We start from the raw sequence: 27,195 nt of genomic DNA on the forward strand, positions 1-27,195 counted from the left end.
CATATGCAAAGACAGATGCCTCTAGCAGCCATCCATCCTGCCCTGGCTTTCCTCAGTAGGCCACATTCTTGATTCTGTTCCTAAAACTTCCTAAGGCTCAAGAATCCAGAAAATAGCCACTACAACAAATATTTATGTTCTTCTTGCTATGTCATTCATTCTGTACTTCCCATGGAAGCCTAAATTCTGAGACACTGGGCAGAGAGAGGACAAGGAAAGGCACTATCTGGAGTTCTCTAGAGGTTGCTAAGCGGAAAGGCTGTAGCTGAAATCTTTGGGGCCATCACCCTACACAGTGCTATCCCCTTCATTGCCTTCTTCTTAAGGGTGAGCTTCTCCTCCTCCTATAGGCACTTCTTCCCAAAGCCACTTGAAAGGCCTTAAGTTTTAGAGGGATAACCTGAGGGTGGCCCTGAGTCTCATGGTGCAGAAGAGAGATTATCTATGCAGAGCTGGTAGAAGCTTCAGTCTGCAGGCTGACTTCAAAGCTGCTGCTGGGCTTAACCCACTGCATCAAAGTCAGCCAGTTAAACAGTTTGCACATAAAAGGGAGGGTGGAGGGTTTAAAGGCCTTCCTGTGAAGGCAGGCAGGCATTCCACCCTCTTCTCAGGCACAAGAGCCACTGGAGGAGGAAGCAACTCTTCTCAAAGATGTGAAGAAATTACTGTATCCTCCAGTTTAGGGTTTGAAGGCCCTACAAGCCTTTGGTCTTATGAGGCAGCTGGGTAGAGAGGCCCTCTATATCGGTTCAGCTCCCTGCTTTATTTATATCCTGCCTTGTACTCTGCTTTCCTGCCTCCAGCACCTACAGTTTGCGTGGCAGATTATTTGGCTCTTGGGAATGAGGAGGTATGGCGTGACAGTACAGAAGGAACTTGGCCTGCTCAGGTTGGACCCTAGCTTTTAGATATGTTTAAACAATGGCTTGTTCCAGAACCTTCCTTCCAGCTCCAGCAGCCTTGTGTGAGTGAGTTTAGAGGAGTCCCTCCTCCAGCCTCGCCCAGAAATATATGCAAAGGCCTTGGGGTATCTACATTGCTGTCTGTCTCTTCACTTCTGCCTTTCTTCTCACCTGTGCTGGGTCCCTTGCATGACTCCTGTATACTTTGGTCCCAGAAGCACCAACTTCTCAAGCAGAGTCTAACTTTTCAGAACACAGAGGGGTGTTGACCCTGCCCTCATTCCGGGAGACATCAAAGGGAAACTGGAAGCTTTCCTCAATGACCCCCAGTGAGTGGGAGAAAAGCAGCAGCTCAGCTCAGTAGGCTGGGCTGGGGATTTTCCACCCTACCAAGGATATCCATATGATATTCCACTCTGGCCTTTGAGGAACCAGGAACCTCAGGAACCAGGGGTTGCTCTCAACCTGTTGGTGCCACAAAGAGCTAGGGTTATTGGCTTCAGGGCATGTACAGCCACCCGAGGAGCTCACTATCCTCAGGTCCTCATGACATGCTGGCTACTAGTTTGAAATCTTAGCATTTCTCATCCCAGAAGAACACTACCTTGGGTTCCCCTGAGACCTGACTAGCTTCTGTGGGAACCCAAGAAAATAAAGATAAGATGCCTACCTTTTCCCCACCAGCTGTTTACCTACCAGGTCTTTTGTGAAGTACACACTGTAGCATAAGTACCAGCCCATTGCAGACCAAGCTATCCTAGGCTGTTTGTTCCAAGTCCTCAAGCAAACCACTGTGAAGGCTGATTCAGCACCTCTCAAGTGGAGGGGGCAGGAATGGATGTCACATTAATGCTAGCACCAGGGTACCGCCTTGACTAACGTGAGCTTTTGGTAGCTTCTGGCTCTCAGATCTCTATGTACAATTTGTAGGCTAAAGATACCCTACCTTACTCAGGGTATCTAATCCCATACTCCCATCCCTAAGAGTTGGACTGTCAGGTTTTGCACTGAGTCTTGGCAACCCCAGGCTTGATTTTTTTGTTGTTGTTGCCTTTATTTACCAGGATGATGGGCCAGGCATGCTGAGACAGGTGTCCATGAGACCCTTACAGACCTGGACTGGGCTACCTCTGCCTTCAGGGTGGTCATCAGGTATACAAACATGAGAGCCTCTCCAAAACATATAGCATCTCTGAATTCCTTTTGATAATTTTTGGTGATGTGCAGGGCTGCTAACTTTACAATGGTTGGGGTATAATTTTATAGTTGGCAATTACTGGTCCTGGGCTGGAAATGAAGCTGATGACATAGGATTTTTTTTTAAAGCTTACAACATGTGTTTGGCATCCAGTGAGTTTCCATGTGAAGCATAACATGTATTCTCTGTGTAGCCTCAAACTGGGCCTGAGAACAAATGTGTTGATGAGGAGGGTGCTAGTACCCACCGTGGTCTCTGCAAACTCCTAAGAGTGGGAGCTATTCTGGGGCTTTAGGTGAGATGATTATGGGGAAGTATAGGGACTATTTAAAAACAGTAGAGAAAACCCGATAGTATAGTCTCTGGAGATAGGCATCAACATTTGTCAGCTGGTTTGGGGTGTCCTGGCATTGTTGATAAGCCCTAGTGAGCATGTTCCTCTCTCAGCCTAGAGCTCACAGGACTGGCCAAAGGGAATGCACTGTGGTCTCAGGGACGCCCTCCTGGGTCATCAGAATTACTGAGGGGGTGTTTGCTCAATGTTTCCAGGGCCTGGTCACACAACCAGGCTGGAATAGGCTCAGAGGGCAAGATTAGGCAAATTGAGAGCCAAGAAAGGCATTAAATATCAGAAGGCTCAAGCTTCATGCTTTACTGTCAACACTGGCCGTCTTTATGATTATAGAGAAAGTAGGAAAAAAAAAACCTTAGAGAAACCTATCTAAGTACCAAAGTGCTCTTTGTAGCAGGCTGAATCATGGGAGACCCTGGGGGAGACATATTGAGCCTGACATGTGACTGTGCCCTAGTTAAGGCCTTCCCTCCCTTTGGATCTCTCAGTCAAAGCAAGTACTCAGTTGGCTTCCAATTTCAACATGGCTATCTTCAAGTATTATTCTACAGAAGGGGCCGTTTACTTGTTCCTGCCAGAGTTACTTAAGTGACACAAAAGGTAAATTTGTTGCTTTTCCAAAACCCAGAAGGGGAAAAGTGGAAGAGAAGGGGGAGGTTGGTCAGAAAGCCAGGGACAGTTTGTTACTTTTCCACACATGAAAAAGGATGTTGCTGGGGGTTGATCTCATCTATCCCCTCTGTATCTTGTCTGTGGCTGATCTAGGCCTTCATCTCACCATGGGCCATTTGAGAAGAGAGACTGCAGTGACAGAAGTTGGGTGAATTGCTTGGATTTGGTAAAGTCGATAATAGACAGTACCTGATCAAAAACTAGTGGGTACTCATCTTCCCAAGTCTTGTGATATGCCCCATTCTTCAAGGGAAGCCATTCCCTTAAGAGCTGGTCTGAAGGATTAACGTGACTGTGCCTGTTTATAAGCCTTTTGAGCTGGTACTGCCCAAGGAAAGACAGGCTGACAAAAGGAAGTTCTTCTTAATGCAAAGAGGCAAAGGCAGTCATCAAGCTTTGTCTTACCAGGAAAATGTCAATGTATATCATTGGCTATCTTCCATGCACATGGCTTAGAAAAGGCAGCTCTGAATGGCAACTAGAGGGAATCACCTAACACAACCTGGCTCTGAGGGTTCATGCACCTAGAAGAACCCAGAGAGAGAGAGAACAAGGAGGCTCAGAGGCTTAGGCCAAGCTTCTGATCCATATATAGAGAGACAGAAAAGTAAGGGATGTTCTGAACTGCAGCAAGATGAAGGGCTAGCTATGGGGATAGTATTTGAAATGCTGGTACTTGAGGGTGGTGTGTGTGGTGCTGGCTAGCAGGAAGGTTTCTACTGATGCCTGAGGCTTGCTTTAACTCATAAATCTCTACTTCTCCTTAGCAGTGTGAAATGTTTACTCTGAACTAAGCCTCTGCTTTAGCAAGTCATGTTTCAATAGGAAAACTGTCGTTGATGGAATCGAATGCAATTCCTCCCTTTTTCCAGTTACCCATTCCTAAGAAAAGCACAGCCATTTGGCAAGCAGCCAGAGCCACAGGAACCAGCATTTGGCCAGCATTTGCAGCCAGTAGTAGCAGATATGATGGTCTTGTGTGCATAAGGGAGAACCTGGCCTCTATGTGCCTGGTCTTGCTAGTTCCTCAGGCTGACAATTTTAGAGGGTTGGAGACCTGTGCTCCATCTTTCACATCCGGTCCCATTACTCATTGAATGGAAGACCTCAGTGGGGACCTTTAGTCTTCATGTTGGTTCATTCCTAAGACTGGCCTGTTGCTGTGTTTCTGAGTTAGTAGGGTATATATTTTGGGTGCTACGGCATCCCAAGGCCCCTGGACTTTGACTAATGAGAGTCTTATTGCTAAGCAGCAACAGAAGTCATGTTGCCTCAGGAGAACCTAGCTAGTTCTACCCAGTGTTGAGAGTATAAACACACCAATATGTGGCAGATCTACCAACCCTAAGGCATCAATGTGTTTTCTTTACCTAAACTGGAGAGTGGGTTTCCTGTGTGTATCTAAATGCCAGGGGTTTCAGATATGACTTAGAATCATCTGTGCATCCAAGCTTTGATCTGTAAAAACCAAGATGGTTCCTTCCATGTGAAATCCTTCCAGGAGAACCACAAAAAATTACTGTACTTTGGTGTTGACATTTCCGGAGTGAAAGACAGAAAGGAGCAGGCTTTAAGAGTAGAGAATTGTGATGAAATAGCTTTTGGGAGACCTTGGGATCCCAGGTCTCATGAATAGAACCCTGGTGGGGAGCTTTGAAGCCTTGCTGCCCCTAAGATATTTCTGGCATTTACAGGGCCTAAAGAAGCCTTCCCAGGCCCAGTCTGGGTCCTAGAACCTGACTGGTTGGGTATGATATCTCAGTCATTTATATGTTCTCTTATTCTTCATCAAACATTCACTGAAGGTCCACAATAGGCTCCAAGTAGATCAAACACTGAAGATAAAGCACTGAATGGAAGTGGTCAGTGTCTGCCCTCATGGACCTTGAATGGGATCAACAGAGAAAGTTGGTTAACTCTTTACCACAAACATGCAGTTTTACATTAAAAATGAGGGATGGGGTGCAGTTCTCCATGGCTCAATCTGAAGCTTAGAAATAGCTTTAGGCACATTTCAGCCTAAGAAATCAGTCCTGGCTTGTGAAGGTCAGAAGAGATCTTGGAATGTTTAAAGACAATGCCAAGTGAATGTTATGGGAGCTAGGGGCACCTTCAGCAGATCAAATGCTCCCTGGGCTTTGTGTCTTGGGCCCTAGACTTGATCACTCTAGTTTCAGTTTGATTATCTCTAAATCAGAAATGATAGCTAGTATTTATATGTCAGAAACTGCTTTGAGGATTAGTGAAATGATGTGTATAAAGCACTCAGCATAATGCTTGAAAACTCTAAGTAGTATTAGCTCAGGATTATTCTTTAGACTGACAGTGTGCTCAGAGTGAGCATGCTTTCTCCTCAAAGAATAGAGTGGCAGGCAGTTCTTTTAGAATACCCAGATGCTGATGGTAAAACCAGGACTGTCCTGTTACTCCTGTCCCTAGGCCTCCTTCTAGATGAATGTGAGGGTCTCTGGCAGAAGCCTGTATGCAAATGAAAAGAGCAAGTTTTCCTCTAGTTGTGTGCAGGATATTACACTGAGTTTTCTAGCTCCTTCTAACTCTAAGAGCCTGTATTTGTAACACTTCAGCTTTGTTCAGCCTTGAACCAGCTTTTAGAGTCATGGATTTCAAAGCCACCCCTTTTGAACTGAGTATACTGTGTGTGCCCATCATTTGTGCATACATTTATTTGTAGGGTACAGCTAAGAACCCCCAGAAACATTGTCCTAGGAAGACCATACTATTTCTAGGCTTCATAGTAGCCTAGTAGGGACCACTTTGGTTTAACCAAAGCCTCACTTCCTTCCAGAGAATCTGTGGACATTAAGGTCACCTGCTTCCGTTGCCCCCCCGATGACTAATCTTTTTCAATTCTCCAAGGTCCAAGAGTCTACCTCTACATAGGGGTAAATTACAAGACTAAGGGGTCTCAGAGTTGGAGAGATAGATAAAACAGAGTAGAATGGTTGGCCTAAAACTCTTAGAAGAGATCTTCCTGTTTCTGCCTCCTGAGTGCTAGGTCTGCATCTATCTTCCATCAACGACAATGGACTTCATTCTAGCCCCTCTGCCCTCATAATGTAATGTAAAAACATTTTCCTTGAAGTCCTCATAAGCATTAAAAAATGGAATTGTAGAAGGATTTTCTCTTAGGACCTTTTTTCATATTTTATTTTTGATCATTTAAAATGATCATATTCTCAATGACATCTTCTAAAATCTCTTTGGAGTAAAAAAATCCACTGATATGCTAATCTGACAGTGCTAGCATGATATAAGAACATATATTTATCAAACTTATGACAGCCAGTGCAAAACTCTTAAATATTAGCAAAGAAAGTCTGGTAGTTCAAAAAAGTATAGACATGAATTAAGGCCATAGCAAGATGCAAAGACATAAACAACCTGGGTGAGTGGGGTGGGGAGGTGGAAGAGCTTCATCTTTATTCAAAGATGGCATGCTACTTGGCTCAATTCATGTAGCATTACCATAATGCCATGTACATGCCTTTAATCTTAGCACTCAGGGGGCAGAAGCAGGTGAATCTCTTCATTCTAGTCTAGCTAAGGGTCTAATTGGACCCTGACTAAAAATAAATATATAGAGAGATAGGTTAATAGTTGCCAGGGGCTCAGGACAATTGGGCTGGAGGCCATGGGGTGCCACGAAGTGCTATATATATGGACTCTTGAGGCCACAGAAACATTCTGCAGTGGCACTGTGCCCTAAGCTTGATAGGCTCCTGTAGTTCTAAAGATGTCACTAGGGGAAAGTGGCCAAAGGGCATAAGGGATCTTTTTGCTATTTCTTACAGGTGTATGCCAATGTATAGTTACTAAAAATAGAATGTTTTTAAAAGAGTCATATCTCACCTAAATCAGTAGTGCCTAAAAAACATCAAGAAGTTATTTTAAAAATGCAAGAGAAAGCTGGGTGAGTAGATAAAGAGCTAAATAATAAAGAGGCTTTATAGTTCACTTGAGCATTTGGAGTAACTATCTCTATTTGTAAATAACAGTTTTCTATTTGATTCTTCCTTACCAATGAAGAGTCAGTAGAAAATACCAGAAGAATAAGAAAGATTACACACATTTTAACTAGGTGAGTCGATTCTAAGGTTTGTGAAAACAGCAGCATGTCCCATGATGCTGAAGTAGCAGCAGCCACCTATGTATATCTCTAGCCTGGCCTGACATCTTCCCATGGCTGGGCTGATTCTTCCATCAAAATGAGAAAGGCAATGTTTTCTAAGATTATGCTCCTATTCTCAGTAACCTTAAGGGACTGCCTCTGCCTTGCTTCTGACACTGACACTACTCAGCCAGACTTCCCTCCCCACTGGCTTTGCTTAAGCATGGAGAATTTGGATTGCAAGTGAAGTGATAAAAGATGAGCTGACTCTTATGATGCATAATGCATTTAAGGAGCATAGTAGCCAACTCATGTCTAGCACCTTTCTACATGGCTCCACATTAATATAGCACACCCCTGAACAGCTTAGAAGGAAGGTGCTTTTATTATTATTTTATAGACTGAAGGTCTATAGAAAGTGGTGGAGCCTGGATTTAAACAGTCTGTGACTTCAGAACCTGCTTTTGATCATGTAGTATTTTCAGGAAATAGGACCACCAAACAAGTAGTAAGTGTGGCATTTCTCCCAAACAGTTTCACATGGACAAAGTTGGAAAAATATAAATGGTACAGGTGACCCAGCTGAGAAAGGAACTGTGTCCTTGCTTTGCAGCTCATAGTGTGGAACCATTTTGACCTGCATAGGTTGTAACAGAACTGAACTAATCCTTTCTGGTGTCTCCCTACCTGCTTTTGGTGACTGGTGCAGAGAAAGGACTGGGCTACATTGTCAGGATTATGGTACTTTTAAAGTGGTGGGTTTTTGTTATTGTTGTTGTTTCTTGTTTGTTTTGGCAGCTTCTGGGGACTGACCCTAGGGCTTTCCACATGCTAGCAAGTTCTGCTACTAAACTATACTCAAAGCCCTATCGTAGTTCTTTTAAACAAAACCCCCCAAAAAACCTTGCCTTGAATTATACTTGAATTTTCTTGTTCTCTCTTAATGTGATAAATTTGGTTTTCTTAATATGCCTTTAAAGCATGATTAGGCATGTACCCAGATGGCTTCTGTGTCTGGCCACAATATCCCATTTGGATGTTGCTTTATGAGTGAGCTTGTAAGAATCAAGTTCTCATGGTCCCTGATGAGATTATCTGGTGAAGATTGAGTCAGGAGTTAAGGCTGGTGTCAGTCATAGCCATGCTTAGATAATAGGCCAGTCTGTGAGCCACTCACTAGTTGGACACATTGTGAATGTACACTTCATGCCATTGTGTCCTAGATAATATACTAAGAAGCCCTGCTTACAGAAATACACATCATAAAGCTATATATTAAAATCAGCAGGCACAGTACAGTCCTAAGAGAGCCTAGAAACATATAAACAAGACTATGATATACAATCAAGATAGCCGTTAAAATCAGCTGGAAAAAAAATGGTACTTTTAGTGTTGGAACAATCATATAGCTACAGAAAATAAATGGACTTATTGACTATTCCAAGTCCAGCAAACAAATATAACGTAAATGTAAAGCTTGAAATAAAAGATGATAGAAAATATTGGAAACTTAGTTGAAACAGTCTCATAATGAAGTTATTTCCAGATCTGATACAAAAGCCCTAAATCATAAAAGACTGAAAGAGCTGACTGTAAAAAAAATCTTAACAATTCAGCAGTTACCAAAAAAGCTGAAAGTAAAAAAAGTGTTTTTAATATATGTTCCATAAGCATTTTATACTAAGTAATTTAAAAAGTCCAAAGGCTATGAAGAGATGGTCTTCAAAAAACAAAAAAAAGGGTTTCCAATATTTTAAATATTTAAAAAGATAAAACCCTCACAGGGGAGAGATGACTCAGTGGGTAAGAGAGTTTGGTATGCAAGCATGAGGACCTGAGTTAGGATCTCAATACCTATATCAAAAGGTGGGTGTGACTGCATGCATGCCTGTAACCTCTACCTGTTGAGGTCTAGGAGAATTGCTAGTAATTGCTAGCTGCCAGCGTAGGTCTAGTTCAATGAGAAACCCTGTCTCAAGGGAATAAGGTAGAGAGTGATAAAGCAGGACACCTGATGTCCTCCTGACTTGTACGTAGGCACATGCACCACACACACACACACACACACACACACACACACACACACACACACACACACACCTATAGAACCTGTGATAAAAGAAAACCAAAGCTATATAGAATATTATGTTTTAAATCTTTCTGATTAACTGGGTGGTATATACTCTTGTGGTGAGATCTGGGGAAACACAAATTTGTGCAGCATTTACAGTAGTATAGATGGGCACAGTGTCTGTTTAGCATTGTCTATCAAAAGGTGAGGAAATATTGTAATCCCATTTGAAGTAGACTGAAAAGACATGTTAAGGTGAATCCATTTTAAAAATGAAGACCAATACATTGTGATAAGCAGATGATTGGAAGGTTATCTTGAAAAACTAGTAAATTATGAAAAGAATAATTTAGATCACTTAGACAATAACAGTAATGTTAGCAGATACATACTTATTTTAGAAAAATAACAAATTGAGAAGGGTTTTATTTTGTAAAGCATTATATAGTACCATCTTGCAGAGAGGATGTTTTTGCAGAAATATGACAGGGCCTGGCCAATTATCAAAGGGGCTGGCTACCCTGCATCTTCCATGATCTCATTGACTCCCCCTTGAAATGCTTATCTAGAATCAGCCCGGGTCTTCTTTTCAGTATAACTGGTCTAACTGTCTGATTTCCATGGGGAAAATTCAACAGAAAAATCCCTTTCCAACTTGATGAATTCTCTTATAAGATTTATAGTTACTCTTCATAAGTGATTTGCTTTGTGTGTGCTTAATATTATTTGGTCGACAAGAGCAGCCTAGAAGGAGCTCAGTCAAGAGATGGCCAGCAGGGATAACATGTGTGGGGAGGAACAACTATGTTCAATGGGGAGAGCAATTTCAGAGGGAACTAATTTCATAAGTGGTCAGTTCATAAGTGAATACACTTGAATGGTTAATCACTATTTTTAGCTGCTCTATACATTCAATAATAGGGGACTTGTTCCATAAATCATGGTACAAATAGAGGCTCTGCAGCTGTTAGTAGAAAGGATGTTTGCTGCTTGTCTGAGTAAATCACTATCTTCTCGTTCACGTCCATTGGTGCTGAGTGCCCATGTGAAGCCTGTAAGGTTTTATTTGGCATGGCCTCTGGGATATAGGTCTCAGCTCAGTATATTGGCTGGCACTCTGTTCTCTTCATGAACTCTGGGGTTGCTTCATGATAGACTATCAACCCCTGGCCACTGTATGCTGTCAGCCTCCTGATCTCTGCATTGTGTCAGCAGCACCCTTGGGAATGTTCATACTCTCTATGAACTACTCTTTGGAGGAGAGTTTAAGTCCTACCCATTTCTTAAAGGTACCTTTGGGAAGGTGACTTTTAGCACCTAGTGTGGTATTACTGATCCTGCATCACCATCTGCATGGCTTTTCCAGGTACTGTTGAGTCCTCATGTTGACTAGAAATGTGGCTGGTTCCAGGAACACACCAGCTAACAACCTGAGCAGAATGTGAGCACGTATTGCCTGGGAAAAACCTGGCCCAGAGCAAAGGCCACATCCCCTTACAACACATTGGAATCCCGGCCACCAGAAAGCAGCACTGTCACTTGAATATGCATCTTAAGTAAAACTGCTGCTCAGATGCAGCACACCGTAACAAGTCAGTCCTGTGTAGACAGCTGCAGGACTATGGCCTCTACCTGTGCACAAGGCCCAGGTACAAGTGCACAGGAATGTGTGCCACCTGTGTCAAAAGGAGGCACAGAGACAGGTATCTTGTTTATAAAGTCTCTGGAAAGACCCAGCAGGGCTGAACAGAGTGGTAACATTTAGGGAAGGAAACTTGGTTATTAGGGTTGGGGCTGGAGAGCCTTCATTTTTACCATATTCCCTTCTGTACCCTGATTTATTTATCACTGTTCAATTTGTGTGCATGCATGCAAGTATGTGTGGTGCATTTTTTGTGATTTAAAAAACTACAATACTAGTATATTATCAGAGGTTTGCTCTGATATGCAGTGTATTTTATTGTGATTTTTGTTTTTCAGCGCAACATTAATACCTCACCAAAGTCTTGCTTTGCATATGGCAGGTGTCATTCCAGATTGGTAGTGAATGTGGGCAGCCACAGTGTGCATGCTGTGTGGACAGCATGCCTGTGAGCAGCCGTTCTCCAGGCATGGAGCTGGAAGTCTCTGGTTCATGTCACTCTGGAGCAGGGGCTGCTCTAGCACAAAGAAGGTTTTGAAAGTGGAAGGCAGAGCCAGAGTCAGAGCAGGCTCTGGGCAGGCTCCCAGAGAGTCCAGCAACCCTCTGCTGAAGGGTGCCCTGCACCCCATCGCACAAGCGGGCACCTCCTATGAAGTGAGATTGCCACATGAGTCTTGTCATTAAAGACTTTTGAGTGGAGTGATTCTAAAAGAAAAGAATGAGAACAGCATGTTCTTTTGTGCCTCATTAAATACTGGAGATTTTATATAACTTTTCTCTACTTCAGGTAATTTTTGATTTGATGAATGAAGAATGACAACAGTTCATCTTTGTTTATTTGTGTCTCTATTGATCTAGATATTTTCTAATGCATATCTGTCTTTTAAACTAACTTATTTTTAAATTTAACTTAGATCCCATTCTGCAATCAAATTTCATATTGCCAAAAGTCTGCATTGGGGAAGGCTGAGTTATCTTGCTCTGTTCTGGAGCTGGTTTGGCTCTGTCTGTTCTGTGGGAAATGACACAATGTTGATCTAAGAGGGGCCCTCATCTTTCCCTACTGGGTCCCAGTAGTTGGAGAAGAAGAAGCTGTGAGCCCACTCCAAGACCTACCTGCCCATGCCCACTCAGGACATACCTATGCTATGCTTGTCTATGGACTCTGTCCTTGGCATCCCTGTTGCCCACCTGGGCTCTGGCAGAGAAGTTAGGCGGGAAGAGGCCAGCCGAGTACCAGCCAGTATAAGAGGAAATGGAGAGAAACAGCTCCAGTCAGCCCCAGAAGGGAGGCCTGGAAAAACTCTGCAGCTGGAGCTAACACAAAGGACTTTTCAGATCCTGTAGCCAAGGTGCCCAGTACTTTAAAAAAAAAATACAGCTATTAGGGTGACAAGCCTTTCCAAAGGCCAGCATTTGGTGAGAGTTTCCAGGAAGCTGGTCTGGCATGGGGCTGGGATCATAGCAACTTTTAACGAGTGAAGTTCAGAAGGAAGGAGTCATCAAGAAAGGTTTAAGGTTCAACAAACTTTTTGAATTATTTTGCAAAAAGTTCTGGCTTTCCAATTCAAAGGCATATTTCCCTGTGATGGTTTTAAGCCAGAGCTTATTTAAAAGGCAACAAAGACTGCACGTTTCTGATTCATTCTCTGGAGATATTTGCCCAATCCTAGAGAAAGGCTTTGGAAGTGCCATCCAGTATCTGGAGACACTGGAGCCCTCTTACTATCTCTTCAAATGGCTATCCAACCATGTATCTCTCCCCTCTACCAGTTTCTGTGGTTTTAAGCACACACATGCGTACACCTTCCCTAAGCAGGAAACTGCTCTTTGCCAAAAGTGAATGGAATTCAGATTTCCAGAGGGTATCCTTGGTCTCCAGCCTCAATAGCTATCTGACAAAGAAAGATCTAGTGTGTATGCTGGGGCTGGGAGAGAGGGGCTTCCATATTCATTCACATCTTCTGGGCCCTAAGAAAAGCCCACAACTGGCTGTTTCTCCCTGGCCCCACCCAGCCTCAATCACATTCCTTCCCTTCCTGAGCCCACCCTGGGTGGCCCCAGCAAACCAGCTTCCACTCCTCTCTTCCCACCAGTGGGGAGACCTAACTCATGCCTTCATTGAACAGCCAACAGTAAAAATGAAAGTTATATGACAAGCCCCAAACAGCTGAAAAGCACCCCACCCCCTGTGCATGTTCTCACCCCAGTAGGAGAATATACCCTTTTTCTCTGTCTAGCAGTCCAAAGGACTAAGCTTTCACACCTTCCTGTGATTGCTTCCAGGAAATCCTTCTAGCCTAACTTCTGCCTGTAACATTCTTGGACCTGGAAATGAAGAGGCTGCTGTTTGTACTGTTGTAGCCCTTTACCACTAGAACTTTCCAACATAGCAGGGATCTGTATCCCCACCTTAGCCTTCCAAGTCCCAGGAGCCAGAATCCCCAGGAGTTGTACATTTATAAATGTTGACATGGTTATTTGATTTGAGTCACAGTAGTGATCAGCAATGATAAGATAGACTGGTTGGTCATGCTAAGGTTCTCCTTAGCCTAAATTATTGAGCTCTGTACTTGTTTCAACAAGCCAGGGAAGGTACAGGTGGAGACCCTTTTGTAGCATCAAAATGAATGACTATGATGGACATTTTGGTTTTATGCTTAGCTCAAAGACCATACAGAACTCTAGTTCAACTGCTCCCTTTGTTTGCTAATGAGGCTATTTTCAATACCATAGCATCCTGGTAGGCAGGATTATTTTTCCTGAGATTAATTCTGGAGAAGACTGAGGCTTTGCAGTCTGGGCCTAGCCATTTTACCTGGTTCCAGATGTCACAAAGTACTGATCTTGTCTAGACACAGTTGGCTGTCTCTTCTGTCTCTGTCTCTAAGACCCAGTTTGATCCTCTTGCTTGGCCAAAAACAGTGTTGTCCACTAAGGCCTTGTAGCTGTTCTGTGAAGTGTTAATTATGGCTTTCCAAGCCAGTCACAGATCTCATCTCTAAGATTCCACATCATACCTCCACTTTACCAATTTCTCAATCCAGAAGAGCCTGCAGTGAACTTGTCCTCATTACCTTCCAAGGATCTTTATGTCCTAATCTTTAGCTTTGAGTGTCCATTAAGATAGCTGGGATGTGGTGTTGGGGGAAGTCCTGTGCATTTGTCAATAAAGTACTGTTGAGCCTATAGGAAACCTAGATAGGAGGGACTAGGAGTCCAGGAGAACTCTGGGAAGGAGAAAGACAAGAGAGTCGACAAGTGACGCCATAGGGGTAAGAAGCCGGGAACTATTCTCCGGTAAGAAACATACTTAGATTAACAATTATGGGGTAATTACTTAAGGCAGAGCTAGCCAGTAAGGGACAAGCAAGGCCAACAGCTTCATAATTAATATAGCCTCCTGTGTGTTTATTTGGGACTCATGCGGATCTCGAAACAGGCTCGCGCGGCAGAGCCCAGGTGACTGGCGGGGGATAAACCAAAGCGGCTAGCAAAGAAAAAGCTTCTCTTAACAAAATGGTGATCAGGAGTGGGATCATGAATTTCCACGCAGAATGACAAAAGCTTTAAAGGAATTTTAGAAACAGAAGAACGGAGAGAAGCACAGAATTTTGGTAGCAGCATTTTCTCAGGTGTGCTCTGTTTTGCTAGCAACAAGCCGAGATTCAAGCGGCTCGCTTACCTGAGTCTTCCTGACTCGGCATAAAAAGAAAAAGAAAAAAAAACCCAACAAGGTTGTTTTAAGAGACTCTGCTAACGATTTAAAGGGGTGTACGTACAGCTGGAAGTGGCAGCTTTTGCTGGATGTCAACATGGACTGAGGCGGTAAGCTGGAGTCACGCTTATGCCCGCCATCTTAAAAAAAAAAAAATGGCAGTTTAAAACAGCCGCGGTTTTAACACGTGGCAAGAAAAACATAAAGATTTACAGTAAAGTCGGACTTGGATGGACAAAACCTCTAAAGGTTTACAGTGTGTTTAAAAATATACGTGAGATTGAGAGAGAAAATGAAATGGCAAAGTGGTAAATAAATACAAAAGCCGGCGTGTGGTGGCGCACGCCGGTAGGATTGCTCCAGAGGCAGAGGCAGGCAGGTTTCCAAAGAAACCCTGTCTCAGAGAAAAATAAATAAAAGTAAAATAAATAAAGTAATAATAGATAAATAAATAAGCCACGTAAAGATGGAAAATACACAGAGAGTCTGGATACTGTACGCTATTGTGTTTTTCAGTTTTTTGCTTGCTCAGGAAGGAACTGCTGCTAAAGTATACTTGATTATAAATGCTGCTGAATTAATCCAACTTCTATCTTTTAAAAATACCTTGACTTCAAAATTTAAGCATAAGGATATGTTACTCGGAAAAGGAGTTTTTATTTATGTTTCTACAGAAAATGAAAAGCTAAGGATTCCTTCCAGGCTTCTGTGGTTTCACGAGCCAAGACCCCCGGAAGCAGTGGACCAGGTGTTCCAACGACTGAGACAGCTAAGATGATACAGCTTTACAGACCCCGAAAATACGGACTTATACAGGTTTCTGAGTTTTGTCATGATCCCCATGGTATGAACAGCGCCCCCTTCCAGCAGGAAGCAGTTTGGAATGAGCTACGTCCTAATTCCCATCTTGTTTATAAATCTTTGTTTTCATTTAAATGGGATTGTTAATAATTGATTAATGAACACAGCCAATCTTTTTTTAATGGTTAAAAGGGGAATTATGGTATGGGTATTGTTTTTCATTTATTGATACAAATTCAAGGTCAATTTTGTGCTTATACTGATCTTTTAAAATGTAATGCATAATTGAATACAGACTATAGATATTTACTTATAATAGAACTTATAGTTAGGGAAGTTAGGTTTTCTAGATATACAGAAATATATTTAAGATAGATAGACAGTCTTCAAACCTCTCAAAGACCTTCAGAACATGGCATTTAAAATGGTTTAGGGTTTGTCTTGACAATGAGAAATGTCTGCTCCTGGCAGCACCAATTACGTCTGAGAGGAAGATGGGCATCGAAGAAACTCGTTATAAAGTTTGCTTTCAACATGGCAAGATTAGCCATTTGGGCAAGAAACTGCTCTTGCCTAGATTGTTTGACTGTTGTTGTATCATCTGGACATGCAGGACCTACAGGAAAGTGACTACTGAACTCAGTCTTACAGGGTTCCTGCTTGATGAAGAGTCTACGAGACTTTCTGCAGGACAAAGAAAAATGACTGACAGACTGCCAATGCAGATGGACAGTTTGAAATTTCCTGCTTTGCTGAGAAGTGTTCCAGACACATTGTGGCCTATGGGCTGAAGATGGATGCCCCAACGTTACAGGGGACTTCGGGTGACTGTCCAGGCAGTAAGATGTCTCTGTCAATCCTAGTGTTTATATATTATCCTTCTGTGGTCTTTGATGGAGTTGAAGACAGATAGTTATAATTACAGTTTTCCTTAGTTATGATAAAAGATAAGCTACATAGAACTTGGGACTCACAAGGATGGGATGGATGATATTTTCTTTAAATCTTGGTAAAATATTGTAACTATGTTCTTACTTGATAACTGTTCTGTCATATACAATTTGACTATGTTAAAATTAAGACCTTTCTTTTATTTAAACAGAAAAGAGGAGATGTTGGGGGAAGTCCTGTGCATTTGTCAATAAAGTACTGTTGAGCCTATAGGAAACCTAGATAGGAGGGACTAGGAGTCCAGGAGAACTCTGGGAAGGAGAAAGACAAGAGAGTCGACAAGTGACGCCATAGGGGTAAGAAGCCGGGAACTATTCTCCGGTAAGAAACATACTTAGATTAACAATTATGGGGTAATTACTTAAGGCAGAGCTAGCCAGTAAGGGACAAGCAAGGCCAACAGCTTCATAATTAATATAGCCTCCTGTGTGTTTATTTGGGACTCATGCGGATCTCGAAACAGGCTCGCGCGGCAGAGCCCAGGTGACTGGCGGGGGATAAACCAAAGCGGCTAGCAAAGAAAAAGCTTCTCTTAACAATGTGGCACTAAAGGAAGTACCCCAGGCAGCTAGCAGTAATGTATTCATTCGATCCAGCCCTACTAGAGGTGACTGACAGAACCTGATACAGAGAGGAGACAGGTCCCACCAGAAGAACAAAAGAACATAGGGGTAGGAGTTGGGCATGCCTTTTGGTTCTGATCCTGACATTAGGTGGCCTTATACTCTCTCATCTCCACCATTCTCTCGTCTTTTCATTACATAACTCCAGGGATATAGCCCAAACCCAGACCACATGGTCTACTGAGGTACTATGATAGGGCCATTGCCCAGTGATGAGACAGTTTGGCGAAGAAAAACCTGGTAGCATAGAGTATGGGGAACCTAAGGGAAGACTATCTTAACCTCTATCCCTACCCTTCTATATACTGCATGCTGAGTTCAGTCAAGCCTAGAGCGTTTTGCTAAGCATCACTCCACTGAAGGTCACCCATGCCATCCCATAGGCTCCTACTTCTGATTGCACTTGAAGCGTGACCTATCATGCCAGGTCCTTGAGCCTGTATCTGGAGCCCACACATCTAGCTAATAGAGTTAATAGGGCGGGTTTTGTTTTGTTTTGCTGAAAAACAGAATTTCAGTGTTTCAAACTAGCAGAGTTTCAATTTAATTTAACAAATCCAAGCTGAGCAGTGGTGGTACACACTGCTGGCCTCGAGCTCACAGAGATCTGCCCTATGCCTTTGATCCCAGCACTTGGGAAGCAGAGGCAGGTGGATCTCTAAGATCCACTTGAGTTTCAGGTCAGCCAAGGCTATACACAGAAAAACCCTGTCTCAAAGAAATAAAAATCCACATACAAACCAGAGGAAAACAAAGGTAAGCCTATCTCCAAAAGGTGCAAGAGGGAGAATTAGGCAAGAGAAGAAAGATCTCCCTGGAGCAGGGGAGTTAGCTCACACATATAGCCTAAGTGTAAACCAGGGCAGGTTAAGGGGACAGGTCCAGAACACATGATCACTTTAAGTCCCAATCAGACCTTTACCCTACCATTTCCACCTCAGGTACAGAGGCCAGCTGCCAAGAAATAATAGTGGGGCCCAGAGGATGGCTGCCTAGTGCTACCTACCTCAATGGACCTGCTTTTCTTGGGGCAGCAAGTTTAAGCCCTAATACAGGATAGGTGGGTTCATTTAGGTAATAACTCTGAGAGTATGTATGTGTATAGAGCTCCATGCTCTCTAAACCTCCTCACTTGCCTACTACCTCATTTCTCAAATATCCCTTTACTACCTTGCAAATTCAGCCTTATTTCTGCCTAAGTTTTCCAGTAGGCTACTACAAGCCACTGTTAGGGCAGAAGAGTACAATGCAGTCTGATCTTGTACGAGGGCTTAGAGCCAGAATCCTCAAAGTCAGGGAGAGTAGAAATTATCTCTTAAAACATATTGAATTGCACCCCTTCCCAATAATTCTTCTCAGAGCCTTTTGTGTTACTCTATTCTAAGTTGCTCTCATGCCCACTGAAGTAGAAGAAGCTCTGAGAGGGCCTGTCTGAACTTCTGGGGCTGTAGCCACATGCGTGGAGTGATTACTTAGAACATTGACAAAGATGGTGAGGTCAGGGTTGTGGAGGTAGAGATGCTTGACTTGGAGTCCAGACCTGGGCTCCTATCTACCTTACTCCATCTTTTATTTCTCTTCTTTCTTCATGTTTTCAAGATGTCATCCAGGTCTCCCATGTAGCAAGATAGACCTGAAAGACTTATAGTCAGACCTCTGCTAGCCAGTCATTTCCAAGGACATGTATCTCAGGTGTGGCTTCTGCCCAGGACATCTGAACTATCCTAAAAGGGATACAAATATAGGCATAAATGCTGAGTGGATGGATTTAGGGCACCACAAGAAGCCTGGGAGGAAAGGTCAACCTAGTCTATGAGATCTAGAGATGCTCAGAGTGATCCATAGGTTAGTGAATGCTCCTGGCTTCCTTATGTGGTAATGCCAGGTCATGGTATACTTAAGAGGTTGAATTCACAGGATTCTCATGACAGAAAGTGATAAGATGACCAGTGCCCAAACCCATTGTAGACTGCTCAAATCTACACAGTGGGTCATAGAATCTCACTAATTTCTATTCCAGTGCCAGCTCATTACTCTCAGGAGTTCAACCTGACTTTTACAAAAGGAGACCTAGGCTCTCCCAGTGACAGTGTGTCTCAGAATGAACCTGGTTCTGTCAGTATTTCTTCTGTGATAGTAGCACATTTTTGCCCTTCATGAGTCTTTAATTTTCCCTTGCATGAAGCTGAGGACTCACCCACTAAGTGTTCTTCAACTTACCATGATATAAGTATGTCAGCCAACTGTAGCATCTAACACAAATCCTAGCCCCAGAAGTTCAGCACAAACTAACTCATTTTTAGCACTGAAAGCCACAGTTTGTGAATACTGTGGCTACACTTGAATTTATCTTTCCAACAGAGAGGTGCCTATAGTTTCCCTATCACTTGCAGGGCCAATGGAAGGCAGGGTATACAACTTGCCTTCTCTGTAGTCTGTCTGAAGGTAGGTGTTTGAATTATCAAGTAAGCCCAATGATGATGGAATTAAATGACAAAAGCACATAGGGGCACCTATAACTGCCATAGGCACAGTCCTTTGATCCCACCTCCAACTTCCTCAAAGAATTATGGGTGCCAGGCCCCTGCCTATACATCTTCTAACAGGGGTCAAAACAACACATGAACCCATTTCCCAGCTATTTAAGGCTTTAGTCAGGATCTGTAGACTTCCCCTGCTGCCACTTTACTCCAGAGTCTAGTACTCTTATGTCTCCAAGTTCATCTTGTTTAGGACAGCACTTGCATCCTATGGAAAATCATTACCTCACAGTTTTTAAAGCTTTCGGGTCAAACAAGCAATAACATGGGGTCTCTTGTCACAAAGGAACACTTTATACTGCCTAACATTTGTCCACAAATCAGGTATATGACTAGATACCTGACCCCATTTGCTGAAAATTTTATACCAATGCAGGAAGATATATTCCTGACATGTTAATGTACAAGGGGGAACTGTAGCTCACAACTAAGAAAACTGCTCTAGGATCCTATGAGCAGGATTGCATGACCCAAGCTTGTTAGGTTTCCTGGAAGATAGTGCTTTGCTATTGTGAGCCTGCATCAAATCCAAGCTTCCCAGGGTTTCCTGGAAGACACTGTCCTTAGCCATTGCAAGCCTATACCAAACCCAACCATCAGCTGTTAAGTTTAAAAACCTGTGATATACAGAAAACTATAGGACACAGTAAGAAAAGAAAGATGACCTAACTGAGGGACAAATCAGGACATGATTCCCAGAGTCCTGATAGGGTAAATACCCATTTTCTCATGCCCATCTAGAGGACCATTGCAGAGGGCATTTTTCATAGAAACTGATGTGCATATGTTGAAGCAAAGGCCTTACAGAGAAAGCAGAGCTAGCCATGAGGAAGATCTGTGGGACCCTGTATAACCCAGCCCTCAAGACCCACTGGTAAAATTCAGTGATAATGAAATGGTAGCAATAACTAAAAAGAACCAGAATCTAAAGAGTGGAATAGAGGAGAGTCCAGAAATAGAATCATATGCCAACAGTGAGGTGTTTTGTAGTGATGCCGATATGGCAGGACAGTGGGAAAAGGATGGTGATGCATCAAACTGGATGTCCAAGTGGAGGAAAAAGCTTATCTTGACCTTGACTTCATGTAGGACACAAAAATCGATTCCAGATGGGTTGCAGATCTACATGTGAAAGGTGAGCTTTTAAAGCTTTAGAACAAACCAGAATATCTTTATGACCTTGGAGTAGTCAAAGTTTCTTAAGTAGGACATAAACAATACTATCCAGAGAGGAAATGTTTGATTAACTGGACCACATTAAAATTAAGACCTTCTGTTCATCAAAAGAAACCAAGAGAAGGGGGCAAGGCAGGCTGCAATGAGGGCAGTATTTAGAATACATGTGTGTATGTGTGTATCTGACAAACGACTCAAATTCAGAACACCCAGAACATAGGGAGACAACTGCAACTGAAGAAGAACAGCTCTCAGTATAAGATGTGAACATCTTACAGAAATGATAGATGTAACCAAGTAAGAATGTAGAATGGGACTCAGTTTACTGCAAATTACAATTACCATTTGATGCCACTAGATAACCATCAGGAAGTAGCAAAAATTCGTGTGTGTGAGGATGTAGAGAAACTAGAATATTTACATGATTTCAAGCAGGAGTAAAACTTGGGGTGACTGCTATGGGAAACATCCAGTCACTCAGTGACCCAGAATTTCTACCCTAGGCATACAATTAGCAGAGACAGCTATAACTTTCATCTGCTTGGTGGCTATGGGTAGTAAAATGAACAAGCGAAGCACAGGCCACTCGGAGGGGAGTGCCAGAGAGCAGCAGGTTCTTGGGACTACTGTCTTCTTCAGCCCTACAAGGGGGTTCTCAGACATCACAGTAAATGAAAATGCCAGATACAAGGGTGTATATGCTGTGTGATTCATTTATGTAGATTTCAAACACAGGCAAATTGGGCTATTGTTGTTAGAAGGTGAGTTTATGGTTGTTTGTGGCGAGTCAGTGATAGGAAGTGAGATCCAGAGGGCTTCCTGGAGGTTCTGTTGCTTTCTCTGGATGCTTGTGTCTCAAGTAGGGAAAATACATCAAGTGTGCACTGGAGATCTGTGTACTTTACTCTTCTGGTGCATTCCTTTTCTACTGTAAGTGTATAGCACAATGCCCTGTAGAGTATTTTCTGAGCTTTACTAGAGACATGACCTAACTACACAGAGGACTGGGTTTGCCTCCTGGCTACCACCTTGTTTAAAAGGATATATTAATCCAGTGTCCTGACCAAACAACCTTGGAGTTTTGTCTTTAACAGGCTCTATAATTTCTACATCCAGCTGTAGGCAAAGTACACAGGAGATATATTTAGGGGCTCTCTCCTGTTATTTCAAGTACCTCTTTCTAATGGTATCACCAGTGTAGTATGTGACTATACATACTGCTGCTCTGTACTGGCATCCATTTAGCTAGTGTGGTCCTCTCTCAGAACAGTTCTAGGAGATTTCTGCATCCTTTTACTGTGCTTGGATGGAGGAAGTGAAACTAGGGAAGGTTAGGGGGCACTGGGGGCTGCTTGCAGCTGGGCCAGTACAGGCTGGGAGCCAGATTGAGGGCATCTGATTCCCAGTCCCGTCTCTTTCCCACTGAGCCACTCCGCCTCGCTTTTAATTTAATTAGGAGAACATTTAATCCCCCGTGCATTTCAGAGACGGGTTTGAGCCTGGCCGGGGCCGTGTGGGGCTCTGACAGGGATCCTGTGACTCATACAGCCTTGCACAGCCTTCCCGGGAGGGCTCCCATGAGGCTTCTTTGGCACCTTGTGCAGACAGAGGTGGTCTGGAGATTCACAGAAGACAGGACACTAGTTTGGAAAGACAAACTGGTCTCATCTGTTCTTGACAAGCCCCCTTCCCTATCTTCCTGGACACTGCCCCCAACATAGCCTTAGTCTTCTCCCATCAACATCTGCAGTCCGAGAAGCCGAGTAAGAGAAATGGGTGCTCACTGAGGTGCCACAGCAGGACCTGATTGTCTGTAGGTCCTGAACATCCCAGGCAAAACTGTCCCATCAGAAGAGCTAGCACCCTCATCCACTAATGCCCCTCTTTCAGGAAGGCATAGGTTGGCCCTAGCCTCGCTGACAAATACAGAATTCAGGAGACATTAGTAGTGATGTGGATGAAAGCCAGGCCACAGCGGCCTCCCTGGAAAAGAGAAACTCAAACGTCTTGGCGTGAGATTCTGCAGGGTCCAGGAGAAAGTTGAAGACATGGAAATTCTAATTAACGCACGTGGGACTGGTTTTGCTCAAGGATTTTTGAAGCTGTCATGTCACAGGAGGCCCGGCAAGCACATGCTCGCCCGGGAGGTGCTTATGGGCACCTGGTGGGATTCTTGCAATGCCCTAGCCTATGTTCTTACTTTCCCTCTGTCCTCTAGACTTTCCTCCACCCACTTTGGTGAACTAGGTGGCCCCTGAATGCTCCCATCCCCCAGAGTGGGATGACAGGCTTGTTAGTAGATAAAAGTTGAGGCTGCCAGTTGAAAATGTCACAACAGAAAAGTCAGAGGGGTCAGGAACTAACTTCTTTGAAGAAACCTTCAGGGAAACTACATGATAAAACCAGGCTGATCTATACACTGCTGTGCTTATGGTAGCCTTGGCCTTTGGGGATGTTTACCTTGGTTATCCTTGTGCAACTGATAGGGCAAAGGTGTAGGTTCCAGACAAGCTCTGATTGGTTCATCAGCTGGAGGGTGGAGGTGAAATGGTTGTAGGAAAAGCTCACTGAGGCCACATCCACACTGTCCTTTAGCTTTTAGGTGTAGGTGCTCATGTCCTGAGCCCCATGTCTTAACATCCATGGGAGCTACCTGGAGACTTTACTTCATCTCAAGCAAGGTTAAGGATATACTGTATGTGTCAGAGTAGAAGTGGCAGTTTTAGGCTTCTTTCATCCTGGAATTTGGTGAGTGCTGGAAAAGGAGTGGCCAAGAGGAGCCATGGATACTCTGCTCCCTACCAGCCCTAGGCTAAGAGTCAGGGAACTGTGACTTGGGAGCTTGATGATAGCCTCAAGAGGATGTAAGAGGTATCCCTGAGGAGAAGGAAGACTGAGTAGACACTGGAAGATGCATGTGACTCCAGTGGCTACAGGAATGATGAGAGTATTCCAGCTGGTGGGATACCACACAAGGCAATGGATGCATACAAGCCCTTGCCAGTTACCCACAGTAAGCAGGGTCCTGGGAATTTAACCTAACTACTGGGTGTACCATCTCTTGTTGTAGTTCCTCTACATGTTGACAAAAGTCTCCATTCTCTGTTTCATAGTTGGCTCTTAGAAGCCTGAAGCAAGCTTTTGGGTAGAAGACTCATATTGAGGGAGCTTGAAGAGTACAGGGCTCCCTTCCAATGATGTTAGCATCTGACTGAAATATGTATGCAAGGCTGAGGCCCAGCTGCCTAGAGATGGATAAGTCCCGGGACGTACTCTAGGAGCTGCTGGTGCTTATCTGTTGTGCTGGGGTCAGAGAAGCCGCTGCATTCTCAGCACCCTTCCCTGTTCACCAGTAGCTCTCTGGTTTTCAATAGGCCAGCATCTTAGCCTCTCTGTCCCCAAACTATCAGTGACCAACAGGCTCTGAAAAAGAGGAGCTTCACCCAGCCCCAGAGACCTTCCCATAATCAAGGCTACAGTGACCTCACCTCCCTGGGGCCCCTGGGCGGGGAGAGCTTGAGATGGAAACAAAATGTGTCTTTATTTATGCTTTTAATTTGAATTCTGGAACTGGCCCAGCATGGTAATACATTTAACATCAGTAAAATGCTGAAGAAAAATGGATCTGTTTTTTCTGCAACTGCCTCCCACCCACTCTGCCCCCTCCAAGACCCTAGTACACATCTCTGTCCCTGGTAGACACGTACCAGGGTGTGTGCCTGTTTTTTCGATGTAGGTTCATAGGGCCAGTTGCCCAGAGGAGCCATGCTACATCACTGAGCTGCTGGAGCCTAGCTTAATTACAGACATCAATCAACAAGCTGACTGTGCAAGACGCAAAGGAATGCAGTCCTGGTGTGGGCACGTGGACCCCATACACAGTACCCAAGATGGCCTGTCTGTTTCCCCAGGATGGGGAGGGGTCTTGGAAAGGCCAGTAGTCCTGGGAGCACATAGGGTTCTAGGACTCAGACATACACCATGCCTGTGGTCATTCTCTGTGCCAAGATTTCCAGCAAGGATGGCACTTGACTTGTGAGGATGTGGGTGTCCAGATTCTTTGATGCCTCAGCCCTGACTCCCAACTCTGCTTTGACCAGATCATATCTTTTTACTTAAGCCTGTAATTTCTCTCAGTTCCTACCTTAGGTCTTTTAACTCAGTACCACCATGGGCTCGTTCTTTCATACCTTCCCACCTTTTCAGCTTAGCTCACTTCCAGCTGTTGCATTTGGAAGAACTTGCCCTAGAAATGGTCTTGGTGTGTTCCTGGGTGGGGACTTGGCTGGGTAAAGACTGTCCACCTCCTACTCAGAGAGACTCCAGGAGTGTTGGCTTGAGGAGAGCTGTGGTACTTGGATAGATGGTGACACAGTAGCCAAGAAAGCATCATTCACATCTCTGAGACTGTGTTACTCAGATGGGAGATAATTGGACTAATCAGTACTTTGAGCAATGTTGTCTTACTGACTTAGGGCTGCTTCTGGAACAGATGGGCAATATCTGGCTTCAGGAGCTTTGAGTGTACTAATACCAGCACAGGTAGCCTCAAAGGAATGATTGATTGCAGGACAATCAATGGGTTGAACGATGTGCATGTATCTCTAACTCTCCATCCTTCTCTGGGACCCCAATGGTGCTTTCCTTCAGGGGCTTTACAGTGGCCAGGAGCTTCAAAATATGTTTGTCCATCTAGATGGATAGTTTGTTGAGAGCCCTGCCCTCTCTTGGTACAAATGCTTTTGTGTCTGGAGGCTACTCCATGGCCATAAGGATAAAATGGAATTGGCACCAACAAGAGGTGAGTGATCAGGAGGATAAATGACCTCTCAAGGCTTAGGCAATTCTCTGAGGCCTGCTATAGTTGCCATGGTGCTTGCTACTTACCATCCCAACTCCTAAGCAGGCACTACCATATTGCATACAACACCAACCACAAGATACCAGTGAGTTCTCTCATGCCCTGAACTTAATTGAGAGCCTTAACCACGTTGTGCACTATTGTTCTACCCACTGACACCAATCTATACCTGCCCAGTCTATCTGGACTCCTGCTCACACTTCTGTTCCTGCCAGTTAATACAGCCAGCCTGTATGACTGTCTTAGGAGGGAGAATGACCCCTGCTTTTCAACAACTTGCTGTCTTTCTCTGAGCTCATGAACATTCTGTACATTTTACAAACTATGAGACATTGGTAACCTTCCTTTGACTTTGGGTGGCATGAGAAGATAGGGGGCATGGCTTGTTTAATACAATCATCCCTTCTGACAAGCCTGCTTTCCCCCAGGGTGGCCTCAACTTGGCTATCTAATTACTTAAGAAACTCTCAGCACCAGTTTCTTCAGTTACTGTTAAGTCAAACCTATACTGGGAAGATAGCAAAGACAAGAAATCTAGGCATAGGCTAGAAGTATTATGACTAAGCACACATGGCTAAGGATGTGAATTCCAGTAGAAAGAATGAAAGAGTCCCAGTATGTAAATCCCAGGAGGACTAAGAGTGTGGCACTAACATCCTGATACAGAGACAATTTTCTAGGGGAGTACCAAGTGGTTCAGTGGCCAGAAGGGATCTGAGTGACCTCTACCACATGGATGCCTCTACTGGGCTTTGGTGGGAACATTTGAGTCACATGTTGCAGAGAAATCACACCATGACTGGGTACTGGGGATTGGCCTGGTGGTGCCGTGATGGGAGCCCCATCAGAGGAGAGGATGGGCATGTGTCCCAGGCCAGCTGTGCCTCAGAGCAAGGCCAACTGGAAGGCGTGGAAAATCAGCTATTTCCTCCACCTGAAGGAGCCCCTGAGGACAGTAGCGGCAACTGGCAGACAGTACCCGTCATCTGCCCGGTGGCTTTGGCCAACGTTCCATGGGGAAATGCTAAAAAACAAAGTTGACTCTTTTGAAGGAGTGGTGGAAGGGGGTAGAGGAGAGAAAAACTATTTTCTCAGACACTCAAGAGCATGAAAACAAGTGGAAAATGATCAGTCTGGTTTTCCATAAGTCAAAACAAGAGGATCATATTTCCAGATTTGGTGGGAAAGCCCCTGGTCTCCTCCTGCCCAAGCCCCGAGGCCAACTCCAGCAGCCAATGGCTTCAGGTTCTTAAGGATAGGCAGTGAGTTCTGGGTACTGGGCGAATAGACTGCATTCCAGCAATAGGATGAGCTTTGCCCTATGCTAGGGCAGTTCCCTTGAGCCCCAGCCTCTGTGGGTAAATGGACACTCACTGTGACACATGGGTGATGGGGGTCAGCAGTGTCTCCCCTTCCAGGTCCAGGTCCTCAGCAAAGCTGTTTGTTCTCAAGAAATGGGGTGTGCTTACTTCCAGCAGTGTAGGGCTCTTCCTTACTGTGGAGAAGGTGTGGGGACAGCTCATTAGGCTTCAGTAGAAACTTGATCATGAAGTGGCTCC

General features: G+C 44.1%; 1 protein-coding gene across 8 annotated transcripts in view; it reads right to left on the bottom strand.

The window, feature by feature from the left end:
- The window catches only part of Kcnq1 (potassium voltage-gated channel subfamily Q member 1), a 318,938-nt gene that overhangs the window by 140,971 nt on the left and 150,772 nt on the right, over positions 1 to 27,195 (bottom strand). For all 8 annotated transcript variants that reach the window (XM_005064141.4, XM_040751016.1, XM_040751022.1 and 5 more), the window contains one exon: positions 27,011 to 27,131. In XM_005064141.4, coding sequence (XP_005064198.1) covers positions 27,011 to 27,131 — 121 coding nt within the window. The remainder of the gene's footprint in view (positions 1 to 27,010; positions 27,132 to 27,195) is intronic.

Source organism: Mesocricetus auratus, unplaced genomic scaffold (genome assembly GCF_017639785.1).
Source record: "Mesocricetus auratus isolate SY011 unplaced genomic scaffold, BCM_Maur_2.0 Super-Scaffold_4256, whole genome shotgun sequence".
Lineage (NCBI taxonomy): Eukaryota > Metazoa > Chordata > Mammalia > Rodentia > Cricetidae > Mesocricetus > Mesocricetus auratus.